Below are 14801 nucleotides of genomic sequence, written 5' to 3' on the forward strand. Positions count from 1 at the left end.
AACACTGTACATAACACTGTACATAACACTGTACATAACACTACATAATACTGTGCATAACACTACATAATACTGTACATAACACTACATAACACTGTGCATAACACTGTACATAACACTGTACATAACACTGTACATAACACTGTACATAACACTACATAACACTGTACATAACACTGTACATAACACTGTACATAACACTGTACATAACACTACATAACACTGTACATAACACTGTACATAACACTGTACATAACACTGTACATAACACTACATAACACTGTACATAACACTGTACATAACACTGTACATAACACTACATAACACTGTACATAACACTGTACATAACACTGTACATAACACTGTACGCATATGTATGCATAATGTTGTCTTAATTCCACGACAAGAGATATGTAATGTTAATTACCTGAAATTATTCCGTTTTTTGGGGGGGGAAACCCTGCATATATCGGTATCGGTTGATATCGGTATCGGAAATTAAGAGTTGGACAATATCGGTATATGGGATATGGAACATCCCTAGTGAGGAGGTGATCCTACCTGGTGGTCGTGACCCGGCTGGCACTCCTCCAGCCGGATGCCAAAGGCCTTGGGGCCCGGCCCTGCCTTCTTAGCCTTCTTCATGATGCTGATCCCCCACAGAGCCTTGATGTCATCTACACACACACACACACACACGCACGCACGCACACACACACACACACACGCACGCACACACACACACACGCACACACACACACACACACACACACACACACACACACACACACACACACGCACACACACACACACACACACACACACACATATACACAGACACGCACACACACACACACACACACACACACACACACACACACACACACACACACACACACACACACATATACACGCACGCACACACACACACACACACACACAATACAATTATTGCTTTCCCCCAAAATAATATTGATTAATGAACTTAACAATTCAAAGTTTTTGCAGGTCCAAAATGTATGTTTACATGTTGCATGTATCCCCTCCCTACTTCCCATTTCCCCACGTGGAATGCACCTGATTGGATAAATGACATGCTGGTGCTCTAGTGCGACATCTAGTGGCTGAATGTTATCTATCGCACCATCTAGTGGCTGAATGTTATCTATCGCACCATCTAGTGGCTGAATGTTATCTATCACACCATCTAGTGGCTGAATGTTATCTATAGCACCATCTAGTGGCTGAATGTTATCTATCGCACCATCTAGTTGCTGAATGTTATCTATCGCACCATCTAGTGGCTGAATGTTATCTATCGCACCCTCTAGTGGCTGAATGTTATCTATCGCACCATCTAGTTGCTGAATGTTATCTATCGCACCATCTAGTGGCTGAATGTTATCTATTGCACCATCTAGTTGCTGAATGTTATCTATTGCACCATCTAGTTGCTGAATGTTATCTATTGCACCATCTAGTGGCGCAATGTTATCTATAGCACATTTACATTACATTTTATTTTACATTTTGTCATTTAGCTGATGCTTTTATCCAAAGCGACTTACAAGTTGTATACAACAAGTCATCAGGAAGGGTACAACTCTATCAGCTGAGTAACAATGTTCATCAAAGTGTTGAGTGCTATAGTGTAGGTTAGTATATTAGGACAAGTGCGTGACAGTAAGGTTAGTTAGGGTTAGAGGAATTATTTTTTTTGCTCAATGTTATCTATATAGCACCATTCATTTCATAATATGTTCCATCCTCTTCACTTAGACGTGATGTTTTTCCTCAAAATATTCATGTGGCTTTTAAAGTTTTTATTTAATTTTTATATACTGCATTTGACTAAAACAGTCATTTTCAGTAATTCTCACACAGAGCGTATAAAACTATAAATGCATCTCACGCTCAAATGTGACAGAAGCGTGACATTTTCCCAGTGCGCTTCATAAACTTGTTATGTCTAAAACGGGAGGCAAGGAGAAAGATTTACCAGCATTTCACGATCCCTGAAAAGGTGCCTCCGATGTGTTTTTAATAACAGGACAAAGACTATAGGGAGGTGTAGTGGTTACGTCATTGTTGTTTCCGGACGGTTCACCTCGCTTGAAATTGCAATGTATTTCTCAATGGACACATTTCTAAATCATCTCGTTTAAAACAAATAAAGCATGAACATTGGCACGGTGTACCTTTCTGTGTGTATTCATCCACAATCTACTATAGCTCAACATGAAACAATTCGCAATTAATCGTAAAATAATTACGTATAATTTTATTTCAACCAAAAATGCTTAAACAATAATGTTAGTGATAGAAGGCAACTCATTTTGTGCCAAAATGGAAAGCTTTCCAATGTTCATGAGAATTATTACAATAGCCGATAATACATTTTCCCAATGATAAATCCCTATACGAGTGGACCGTGCGGGAAACTAAAGTGACGTCAGACTACACTAGGGTTGGGCATCGTTTGGATTTGAACGATTCCGGTTCCGATTCCGATTCTCCATATCGATTCCTGTTCTGACCGATTCTCGATTCCGATTCTTTGAGGTGCAGGTCACAGCTTATTTCGCAGGAGAATTTTTTTTTTTTTTTAATTTTACATTTTTTTCATACTATTCACATTTTCAGTTGACTTGATACAGTTTAATTTGGTTGCTGTACTGTAACTAGGGTATTAATTAACAAAGTAAAAAGAATCGAAATGCAGATATGTTACTTCCGGTTCCAGAACCGGAAGTTAGGAACCGGTTCCTAATTAGAACCGGTTTTCGGTGCCCAACCCTAGACTACACCTCCCTATATTTGCTACCATCACGATGTAACAGATGAATAACTGAAGAGGTCACCACTCCGGTGCGTCGCTGCAGCCCACCTGTTCTGGAGGAGCGGCTGACGGAGGCGTTGTCGGCCTTGGCCAGGAGGAAGGGAGGCACCATGGAGCGGTGGGCCCGCGGGGAGCTGTCTGGCTTGGTGACTGTTGGACTGCAACACAACAGGCAGGAGAGGACAGAATAAAATATAAATACTTTAATCATCCCGAGGGACATTCCGGCACTACAAATCACTCAAAGTAAACATTTAGGTAGACAAAACAATTAGTCACAAATAAGAATAAAAAATAAACCTAAGAATGAGGAATAAAATAAGCCTAAGAATAAAATAATAATAATAATAAAAAACGGTCCGGGATTTACATTTCCTATGTTATGTATATACATTGAGCACAAATATACAGAAGTCTACAGTAAGTGTAATATTGAACAGTGTTGTTTTAAAAGTAAAAGTCCAAGCGATGGTAACTGTCACCCCAGGGCTCCAGACCGTCCCGGAACCGCCCCAAAGTGAATCTAAACCGTCCCAAAAATCGAAATGTTGTATCTTTACTTTGGTTTTTCCGTCTATAGTTGTTATTGCCATAAAGACACCATTCAAATGATTAGGGAATAAATAATAATTTTTATTTGAAATAATTATTTATTTTAACAACAGGCACATTATATCAACAGGTAACAACAAAACAACAACCAAAGCAATAACAATATTGACACACCTTTCTTATTTTATTGTCAGAGTAGTACTGTGTGTGTGTGTGTGTGTGTGTGTGTGTGTGTGTGTGTGTGTGTGTGTGTGTGTGTGTGTGTGTGTGTGTGTGTGTGTGTGTGTGGGGGTGTGTGTGGGTGTGTGTGTGTGTGTGTGTGTGTGTGTGTGTTAGGGCTGGACGGTATGGTCTAAATTCTAAAATGTATATCACGGTATAATTTGAAGTATAGACGGTAACGGTATATATCATGGTATATTAATTTATCTTAAAATGTCTATATAAATGCTTCTGAAGGGATAAAACACTGGTATGGCAGCTATTACTGTACTCTTGTATTACTAGGACATATTTCACAGAGTACAGAGGTATTTTAAGAACATTTATTGTGCAAAACTGCAATAGAAAATGCAAAACATTTTCTCAAGTGTCTGCTGGCAGATAATGCGTATCTTGGATCGTGTTTTGACCATGTCTTTAAAGCCCTTTCTATCGACAGTTTGAAAAGGAACCATGTTCTTACACAAGTAAACATTGACAGCGTTAGTTATGTCGGTCCACCGCTGGCTTTTTTTTGTCATTGTTGAAACATAAATAATACAAATTTAAAAAAAAATCTGTTACAGCTGCTGACCTATATACTAGCTAATGTCCATCAATATATTCCTTTGGAATGAAATAGGTTCAAGAATCGAATCAGAATTGTTAGCAGAGAGAGAGAGAGAGAGAGAGAGAGAGAGAGAGAGAGAGAGGGAGGGGGGCGAGAGAGAGGGAGAGAGAGAGAGAGAGGGAGAGAGAGAGAGAGAGAGAGGGAGGGGGAGGGGGGAGAGAGAGTGAGAGAGAGAGAGAGAGAGAGAGAGAGAGAGGGAGGGGGGAGAGAGAGAGTGAGAAAGAGAGAGAGAGAGAGAGAGAGAGAGAGAGCTGCTAGGAGTGGATCTAACGTTAGCTTTCTGAGGCTACATCAACAGTTAACATGACTTAATATTTTAGCGCGACGTGGGCATTCCAGAATGGCGAGGATGCAAACACAGCTGTGTGCAGCGCAGGGCTGAAGAGCTTGTTTGCTTCTAGAATTGAAGGTCCGCTCTGTTCCGTGTCTAGTATGAAATGACAATTGCGCGTTGACACGCCCACTACGCAAAGCCTCTGTGCTCCACGTGCTTAAGCATTCTATATGTTTGCGGCATTGCGGGTCTTGTGCAGTGGTCTCGTGGCACTGTCAACTAGAGCGAGCACTCAGAAGACGAGCACCATTTGCCAGTGACAGTGATATGCGCACTGACAGTCGGCGCAGTTGACATTTTCCAAATAAATCCTCTTCGTCTCCACTGCGTCCCGGGGAGGATTTGTGTTCGTCCCAAATACATATTTGATCGTCCCCGGGACAGTGTTAGTCTCAAGCCCTGGTCACCCTGTGCTCAGCGATGCAGTGAGGCACAGTGATGCATTGTAAAGTCTGATGGCTGTCGGAATGAAGGACTTCAGTGCTGCATGTTTGTCCAGGAGAGGACAGTCAGTCAGAGACCCGTCAGTGTCCCCCCAAAGCTCTTTTAACTAGACGTGGTTTAATTTTTTTTGTCCCACAACCCCGTTGAGTATTCTGGTTTTTGTTAAATGTCATTGAATACACCGACCTCTGCTTCCTGTAGTCGTTCAGCTTCTTGTTGATGAGAGCCTGCCTGGAGAAACCCAGCTCCTGGAAGGATGAGAAGGCTCAATTCAGTGTGTGTGTCCATGATATACGTCAGGGTTCCCACAGACATTGCAAAATGAAATTCAAGGACTTTCAAGGACTTTCCTAAGCACTATTTTTTCTTTTAACTCAATCAGCGCCACGGGTCTAGCCCATATTTGTTCCTACTGTGCCACAGCTCTAAGAAATAGGGATGCGTGGCGGAGTTTGCAGGGCTATATCTATATTCTATATTATAGCTATGCATACAATACTATGGCTCATTTGACATCAACTATCCATCGTTCAATATGTGAAAAAGAAGATATTTTTTTCATGTATACGTTCGTGTGTTATACCGTGGTAAATATAAGTATAGTTTCAGAGTGATCCTGGCTAATTCCAGAAAACGGCGCTATGGAGCAATACGTGAATTTTACAAAAAACTTTGGCGTTGCTCGCCTGGACACGCTACTATTTCCAAATCAAATGTATATAATAGGTATTATGTTTCATCATGAATGCATGAAAGGGGGGGGGGGCTTTTTGATGCTTTAATCGTCGGTGTTACATTGTTAAGGTTTCGAAGGGTGTGTGATACTGCCACCTAGAAGGATGCGACCGGTATTGCACTCTAGTGATCTCAGAGTGATTCCCTATGGTAACCCCGAGGTCCGTGTGAGAGAAATGAATAAAAATATAGAATAAAAGAAATAATGATGAAAACCTGACTATACTCGGGTATGGCGCTGAACGGTTTGCGAGTTAACCCGACTATCCTCGGTCTGGAGCTGATTGAGTTAAAAGGGCAAAAGGATACAATTCACTTTTAAATGCAGTTTTTTATAGAACAAATTTATCCGATCCAATATTTATGACTTAAAACCAATTTCCGACAATTAGTTACACTTTAAATAAAAATATTAAATTTCTTGATTCAGAAATGTATTATCATGGATGAAGAAAACTTTCAATGCAAATGGTTGATTTGAATTTCAAGGACTTTTTAAGCACCTTGTTTAAATAGTTTTTGCTGTTTTCAAGGAATTCCAGGCCTTGACTTTTTTTTTCCAAAATCAAGCACTTTAAGCACTTCAAGGACCTTGTGCGAACCCTGCATACAGCACCAGGACGCGTCTATACTTCCCACAAGCAAGTTGTCCTTCCGCGTTGCTCTGATTGGCCACTGACGTTTCTGGTCATGTGACATGTGGCCAATCGCATGACGAGCAGTGTCTTAGCCCATTTCCACGTCGAACAGCCTGCAAACGACCTAACGCCTAGTTTATCACTGGTTAAGCTTAGGCGACTCTTTCGCAGTTGGTTAAGGTTAGAGTTTGGAATCAGGGCTGGCGTTCTATCGCCCTGCTCTAAGACAAACTCTAACCTTAACCAACTTCGAAAGAGCGCCTAAGCTTAACCGTCCAAAGAACTTGCCGTCACACGATTGGGCGCACATGTCACATGACCAGAAACGTCAGTGGCCAATCAGATCGCGCAAAAGGACAACTTGCTTGCGGGAAGTATAGAGACGCCACCGGGACACACTGAGAACACGGGACACACTGAGAACACGGGACAGGGACACACTGAGAACACGGGACAGGGACACACTGAGAACACGGGACACACTGAGAACACGGGACAGGGACACACTGAGAACACGGGACACACTGAGAACACGGGACACACTGAGAACACGGGACACACTGAGAACACGGCACTGAGAACACGGCACCAGGACACACTGAGAACACGGGACACACTGAGAACACGGGACACGCTGAGAACACGGCACCGAGACGCACCTCGCTGTCGGTCTTGCTGGTCTCCCTGATGACCCGGATCCAGGCCAGCATGTGGTCGCGGTCCTCCGCCTGCAGCAGGTACTCGCAGTAGTCCTGGGTGGTCAGCCGCAGCGTGTGCTTGCGCTTGGTCTCGCTGTAGGCGATGTCCACCAGGCAGCCGCGGATGCTGATTGGAGGATGCTGCTCGTCCTCGGGGGGGTGGCCGCCGGGCCCCGCCCCCCCGCCGTGGAGGACCGCCTCCCGCTTGTCCTTGTAGAGGAAGAGCGAATGGGAGCGCAGCACGGAGAAGACGCGCTTCCACGGACGCATGCCGCCGCCCACTTTCTGGAATGGGGGGAGGGGGGGGGGGCGTGGTACGGACTGGTGTTAGCTGTGTGAAAATAATCAATATTTCCTGATCCTAAATACATCAGCATCGGAATCAAACTGGAATAAAACTGATAAAAAAGAAAGTGTTTACATTTACATTTAGTCATTTAGCTGACGCTTTTATCAAAAGCGACTTACAAGTTCTGTACGACAAGTCATCAGGAAGGGCACAACTCTATCAGCTGAGTAACAATGTTCATCAAAGTGTTGAGTGCTACAGTGTAGGTTAGTTTATTAGGACAAGTAAGGTTAGTTAGGGTTAGATTTTTTTTTTTTTTTTTCTTTTTTTTAGATAATGGTTGAAGAAGTGCGTCTTTAGTCGACGGCAAAAGATTGGACGGGTTTCGGCTGTCCTAACTGGGGTGGGCAGTTCATAGAGTGTTTCGTCTATCTAAGTAATTTATAAACATAATGCTGTGAACGGACACGTCGGGGTATGGATGAATTTGCACTTATTCAGGTATTGTTGGATCTTAAAGTATTACAGTTTTTCTCAATTGCTTTGGTGCATTTCTCTGATCAGAATTAAAGTTCTCATAACTGTTAGTTCAACCTCCACAACATTTTGTAATTTGTGCACATCATAGTAGCAGTTTCTCATTCCTCCGAACAAATTGCAAATGCTTTTGGACATGCATCAATTGCTTTCATACAATTCTCTGCTGTTTTATAACATTATCATTTGCTTAGGTCATGTCAGTCAAAATGAACTATGCTTATGACTGCTGAATAGTCATTCCCTATAAAACTAATAGTCCTCATTTCATTGCTTGAGTCATTACATACAAATATGTTGAACTAGTTGTCAAAATCTGTCAAGCAAATTTTATACATTTCTTTATAATTTTTCCCCTGAATGGAGCTGGATGCCAGGGAATCGCTGCACATATTCAAATATGTTGATGAGGCGGGTTTCAATCTGGCAAAAGGTAGAAGGTGTGGAAGGAATCGCATTGGACAGAGAGCAACCACTGATGTCCCAGGCCAACGAGGAGGGAATATTACAATGTGTGCAGCCATCTCAGAAAACGGCGTCCTCACCCATATGCCCCGCATTGGTCCATACAACACACAACATCTGCTGACTTTTTTAGACACTCTTTACAGGGACATAGTCCCTGAGAATGAGAGGGGTCTAAATGGCGACCATCTGACCAAGTACGTTGTTGTATGGGATAATGTGCGTTTTCACCACGCAATTCTGGTCACACAGTGGTTTGCAGCACATGAAAGGATGCTGGTGGAATATCTCCCTCCCTACTCCCCATTCCTGAATACAATAGCCAGACAGACAGGAACGTCTGGATGTGAATGAATGATTTACAGTACTGTGTATGTTGTATGTTCCAATTCAGTTCCAATATGTACTGCAATATTGTTTACAGTTGTGCACAGCTCTACCCAAAGGCCAAAGGGTGTTTCTTATGTTTGTTGTAAATTAGTTTGTATTTTTCTTTTGCACAATGCTGTGAACAAATTAAAATTGCAAAGAGCATATGCAGTAAAAATGTGAAACATACGTGTCTAGTCTTGTACTCATTTACCTCACTAAATACAGCAATGTGTAACTGTAGATTTCAAATGGCTGTGCAAATAGTGTATAGTGCTGTCTTGAGCATTTTCAGAAAGTGTCACCAAGATCTGACTTTTTTTGCATTGGAAAACACTTACTGTCATAACGAAAACATGGCAAAGCCATTTGACTATCTTGTTCATAAACAATGGTGTCAGGACTTTTCATTTTGATGACAATGACACTTTCATTGACATGAATACTTGCTTTTGAGGAATGAATTATCCATTTTGAGCAAGTGACACGCTTCTGCAGGTTATCACCTAGGTTTTGCAGTTTGTACTAATTGTTCTGAGAAATGCACTAACAGTTATGAGAACTTTAATTCTGATCAGAGAAATGCACCAAAGCAATTGAGAAAAACTGTAATCATGAGTGAGTGAGTGAGTGGGTGTCTGAGTGAATGAGTGAGTGAGTGAGTGAGTGAGTGAGTGAGTGAGTGAGTGAGTGAGTGAGTGTCTGAGTGAGTGAGCGAGTGAGTGAGTGAGTGAGTGAGTGAGTGAGTGTCTGAGTGAGTGAGTGTCTGAGTGAGTGAGTGTCTGAGTGAGTGAGTGAGTGAGTGAGTGAGTGAGTGTCTGAGTGAGTGAGTGTCTGAGTGAGTGAGTGTCTGAGTGAGTGAGTGAGTGAGTGAGTGAGTGAGTGAGTGAGTGAGTGAGTGAGTGAGTGAGTGAGTGAGTGAGTGAGTGTCTGAGTGAGTGAGTGAGTGAGTCTGCAGCACCTTGCCCTTCTCCGTGAGGATCTGCTTGTAGTGCAGCCAGCCCTCCTGGCGGATGTCACTGAAGGTGGTGGTTCCGAGCTCGGAGGTGGAGTGACGTTTGGACCTGGCGTCCTCCTGAGCCCTCAGGCTCTCCAGAGACTAGAGACACAGCCCAGAGACACCATGGAGACATCAGAGAGACAATAGAGAGACATCAGAGAGACATTAGAGAGACATTAGAGACATTAGAGAGACATTAGAGAGACATTAGAGAGACATTAGAGACATTAGAGAGACATTAGAGAGACATCAGAGAGACATTAGAGAGACATTAGAGAGACATCAGAGAGACATCAGAGAGACATTAGAGACATTAGAGAGACATTAGAGACATCAGAGACATCAGAGAGACATCAGAGAGACATCAGAGAGATATCACAATCACTAATCAGAAACATCACTAATCTGATAATTTTTTTTCATTATCTAATGAATGTAAGCTTTCATGGACTGGATGGTGACACAGTGGTTAGCACTGTTGCCTCACAGCAAGAAGGTCCTGGGTTCAAACCCCAGCAGTGGTTAGCCCTGTTGCCTCACAGCAAGAAGGTCCTGGGTTCAAACCCCAGCAGTGGTTAGCACTGCTGCCTCACAGCAAGAAGGTCCTGGGTTCAGTGGTTAGTACTGTTGCCTCACAGCAAGAAGGTCCTGGGTTCAGTGGTTAGTACTGCTGCCTCACAGCAAGAAGGTTCTGGGTTCAGTGGTTAGTACTGCTGCCTCACAGCAAGAAGGTTCTGGGTTCAGTGGTTAGTACTGCTGCCTCACAGCAAGAAGGTTCTGGGTTCAGTGGTTAGTACTGTTACCTCACAGAAAGAAGGTCATGGGTTCAGTGGTTAGTCCTGTTGCCTCACAGCAAGAAGACCCTGAGTTTGCATGTTCTCCCCGTGTTTGTGTGGGGTTCCTCAGGGTACTCCAGTTTCCTCCCACCCCAAAAGACATGCATGCTAGGTTTCCTGCCGTATCCCTTAACTGGCATCACAACTGGAGTTGGTCCCCGGGCGCCGCACTATGTGTGGGTTCTAAATAGGTAGGATGGGTCAAATGCAGAGGACCAATTTCCCCCAGGGGGATTATAAAGGCTTAACTTAAAACGTTGTTTATCTAAAAATGGGAAAATGGACTTAGTGGATAGGTTCTTCACTGCAGGGGTTCAATTAATCAGATCCAATTGTGGAAGTATAATAAATAATGCAGGACCTCTTTAGAGAGAGGTCTTTATTTGGCATGCAACGACACAACGACATGCTATGGCCGGCACACACACACAGAGGAATACACACACACACACACACACACACACACACACACAGAGGAATACACACACACACACACATGCAGGGTCGCCGATGCTATTGAGCTCTGCTCTTAACCCATCCCGTCGTCCTTCCCCACAAGGGCTGCCGGGAGCAGACAGGGCGTCGGCGAGGGCCGCGCCCGGGGACCAATCCAAGTGCTCCTGCCCGTCTTCGTCAGAGATCTGTTGTGCATGTTTTTCCATTGGGTTTATCTTATCGGGGGGGGGGGCCCTTGCGAGCGCAGGGAGAACATGCAAACTCCACACAGAAAGGCCCGGGAGATACCTCACCTGGGTACCTGGCATCGCGGAAACCTGGTCCCCAAGCGGGAATCGAACCCTGGACCTTCTTGCTGTGAGGCAACAGTGTTAACCACCGTGCCGTAGAAGGTGTAGTATGAAGATTTAAGTTATGAGTACTCACGCCATCTGTGAAAAAGCTCTTGACCCTTTTTGGTAGTCTCCTGTGGAAAGAGCATGGAGACATGTACAGTATGTATTAATAAATATATACTGTAAATAAATACATGGTAACATGACCTTTGGTACATTCATCTACTGCATGACTGGACTCTCACTATACTCCTAATCTGCAGTCCCTGTATTATTGTCAAGATTAGATTAGATATCAAATGTATTGTCATCATGCTGATTAATTGAAAATGGGGGACCCTGATGTAAACAAGACGAAAGTCTTTCTCTGGTCTGCATCCCCTTAACAATTGTGTGTATTGAGCCGTACTGTATTGTACCCATTCTGCAATCTGTTAATACAATTTTCAATCAATCAATCAATCAATCAATCAATCAATCAATCATGCAGCACAAGTACAGTACAACAAAAATAAATTGGCATCTAACCAAAGTGCAAATGTAACAGTAAAGTGCATTAACAATATACAATGTACAAGTGAGTAATAATGATAATCAAATGCACGTACATTGAATGTATAGATGTGTAGACTTTGTCTGCACCAAACAACCAAGTCAAATTCTTGGGTTTTAAATTAGAATCTTGAATGAAATCTTTATTTCAAACATGTGAAAAATGTAAATACATAAATCTTAGTTCAAGTCACAATACATATTACATACATACACATACACATATCTACACATAGATACACTATTCTGCATTCATGTAATAAATATATATTTAAATATAAATTATTTGTGGGTTCATATGCATGTGGCGATTAGAATTAGAATTCAAGGTTCACTATCTTGTTCTGGGAGAGTCAGAGCAGGGGAAAAAATGAAGGTATATTTTAATTTCACAACTGAATAAACAAACTGTCCTCAGCTAGAAAGCCACCTGAAAAGTTGCTGTTTGACTGACGTCGTTTAAAAAAAAAAAAAGGCCTGCAGTTCGGTTCCAATGGCTCAAAGTGATTTTGTTTTGATTCATGATGACATAAGATAGAATAATTGTAAGAATGAAATGTATGGGAAATGTTTTATAAGAAAATGACAGGTTCTGGAAATGTAAACAAATGTATCTCCCCAAACTGCATAGCACACCTTCAAATTTACTGAGAATATTCAACCCACATCTATTTTTGTCATCTAAAAAATCTAAAGATTTTGAATTATTCAGTTATAAGGATTAGAATATAAGTACTTTATTGATCCCGAGGGGCTTCAATAATGATCGCCTCTGCACGTGTTTTTAAACATTCTTATAACCCTAAACCCAACCCTCTGCACATGTTTTAAATTTGTTTTTTAAATGTTGTATATTGAATAACAATTTGTTTCGTTTGGTTTTTCCACCAAAAATCTTTAATAAACTAGTGAGAATGTCTTCAGAAGCTCTACACCTTTACCTCATTGAGAACAAGGATCTATGAAGCCCCGCCCCGCTTCCCCCCTTTTGACCCGCCCCTTCCCCCCTCACGCCCCTTCCCCCGCACACTCCACCCCTTCCCCCCTCATGCCCCACCCCTTACCCCCTCACACCCCGCCCCTTCCCCCCTCACACCCCGCCCCTTCCCCCTCCCCTGCTGGGCGACAGCGACCATGACAGGTTTGCAGGATTAGTTGCGCGTCACACAGGAAGTAAAGTGGGAACCTTTAACTACTTATTGTCCAAACTTACGAGAAGACGCGTCCCTCTTCTCTGAAGGTGTTCAAGCCCTCGTCACAGGACTTGGAGCGCTCAGTGGTGATGGCCAGCAGGTAGGAGGAGCGGCGGGCCTTGATGCTGCCTGGAGGAGAGAGAGAGAGACAGTTTAGAGAGAGAGAGAGACGGGCGGGCTGGGAGGGTGAACACAGAGACAGTTTAGAGAGAGAGAGAGAGACAGGCGGGCTGGGAGGGTGAAAACAGAGACAGTTTAGAGAGAGAGAGAGAGACGGGCTGGGAGGGTGAACACAGAGACAGTTTAGAGAGAGAGAGAGACAGGCTGGGAGGGTGAACACAGAGACAGTTTAGAGAGAGAGAGAGACGGGCGGGCTGGGAGGGTGAACACAGAGACAGTTTAGAGAGAGAGAGAGAGACAGGCGGGCTGGGAGGGTGAACACAGAGACAGTTTAGAGAGAGAGAGAGACAGGCGGGCTGGGAGGGTGAAAACAGAGACAGTTTAGAGAGAGAGAGAGACGGGCGGGCTGGGAGGGTGAAAACAAAGACAGTTTAGAGAGAGAGAGAGACAGGCGGGCTGGGAGGGTGAACACAGAGACAGTTTAGAGAGAGAGAGAGACGGGCGGGCTGGGAGGGTGAACACAGAGACAGTTTAGAGAGAGAGAGAGACAGGCGGGCTGGGAGGGTGAACACAGAGACAGTTTAGAGAGAGAGAGAGAGAGGCTGGCTGGGAGGGTGAACACAGAGACAGTTTAGAGAGAGAGAGAGACAGGCGGGCTGGGAGGGTGAACACAGAGACAGTTTAGAGAGAGAGAGAGAGAGAGAGAGAGAGAGAGAGAGAGAGAGAGAGAGAGAGAGAGAGAGAGAGAGAGAGAGAGAGAGAGAGAGAGAGAGAGAGAGAGAGAGAGAGAGAGAGAGAGAGAGAGACAGGCGGGCTGGGAGGGTGAAAACAGAGACAGTTTAGAGAGAGAGAGACAGGCGGGCTGGGAGGGTGAAAACAGAGACAGTTTAGAGAGAGAGAGAGAGAGAGAGAGACAGGCTGGGAGGGTGAAAACAGAGACAGTTTAGAGAGAGAGAGAGAGACAGGCGGGCTGGGAGGGTGAAAACAGAGAAATGACGACAATTATAGTTGTAGATGGCCGGTATGTGAGGCAACGTGAATAACTAAATAAATGATTATGCTGAAGAAGGGGGATCCCCCCTTGAACGGCCCTTCTAAGGTTTCTCTCCTCCACATTTCCTGTGGTGCTTTTTTCCTATTGCTAGGTTTTTAGTGAGTTATTCGCGTGGGGTATGTCTGGGAGTGTTGCATTTATTTATTTTACATTTATTTTGGATTTCATGGTGTTTTTTGTTTTGTTCTTGATTTATTGTGATGTTTCTTCTTGACTTGTTTAAAGAAGACGTGTCCGACCCATGGGGACATTAACGTGTGCTGTCGGGCCTTACAAATACATTTGATTTGATTTAGATTTGCTGTATTAGTTTATGGTCGAAGGTAGGAAGCATCGTCTCTGACCTTCCAGAGGAAAAACATGAAGCTCACGCTAAAATGGGCAGTTTTTTCTTACAATTCTTTCTTGTATGAACTACAACTCATAAAGACAATTTACAATAATATATAGCTAATACTTGTAAATCTATTCTTAACACAGCTAATAACTACATTAATGTTTATACACTGTAGGTGGTCTTGTT

The 14801-nt window shown here is 43.3% G+C and overlaps 1 protein-coding gene across 1 annotated transcript in view; it reads right to left on the reverse strand.

Moving 5' to 3' along the window:
* Nucleotides 1-14801, reverse strand: part of LOC311241644 (rho GTPase-activating protein 23-like) — a 151163-nt gene that overhangs the window by 27076 nt on the left and 109286 nt on the right. Inside the window, exons 9-15 of the mRNA XM_084330521.1 lie at nt 13125-13233; nt 11451-11490; nt 9694-9831; nt 7034-7357; nt 5188-5249; nt 2888-2997; nt 562-677 (exon numbers count right to left, since the gene is read on the reverse strand). Coding sequence (XP_084186647.1) covers nt 562-677; nt 2888-2997; nt 5188-5249; nt 7034-7357; nt 9694-9831; nt 11451-11490; nt 13125-13233 — 899 coding nt within the window. The remainder of the gene's footprint in view (nt 1-561; nt 678-2887; nt 2998-5187; nt 5250-7033; nt 7358-9693; nt 9832-11450; nt 11491-13124; nt 13234-14801) is intronic.

Source organism: Notolepis coatsorum, assembly GCF_963971535.1.
Source record: "Notolepis coatsorum genome assembly, chromosome: 15".
Lineage (NCBI taxonomy): Eukaryota > Metazoa > Chordata > Actinopteri > Aulopiformes > Paralepididae > Notolepis > Notolepis coatsorum.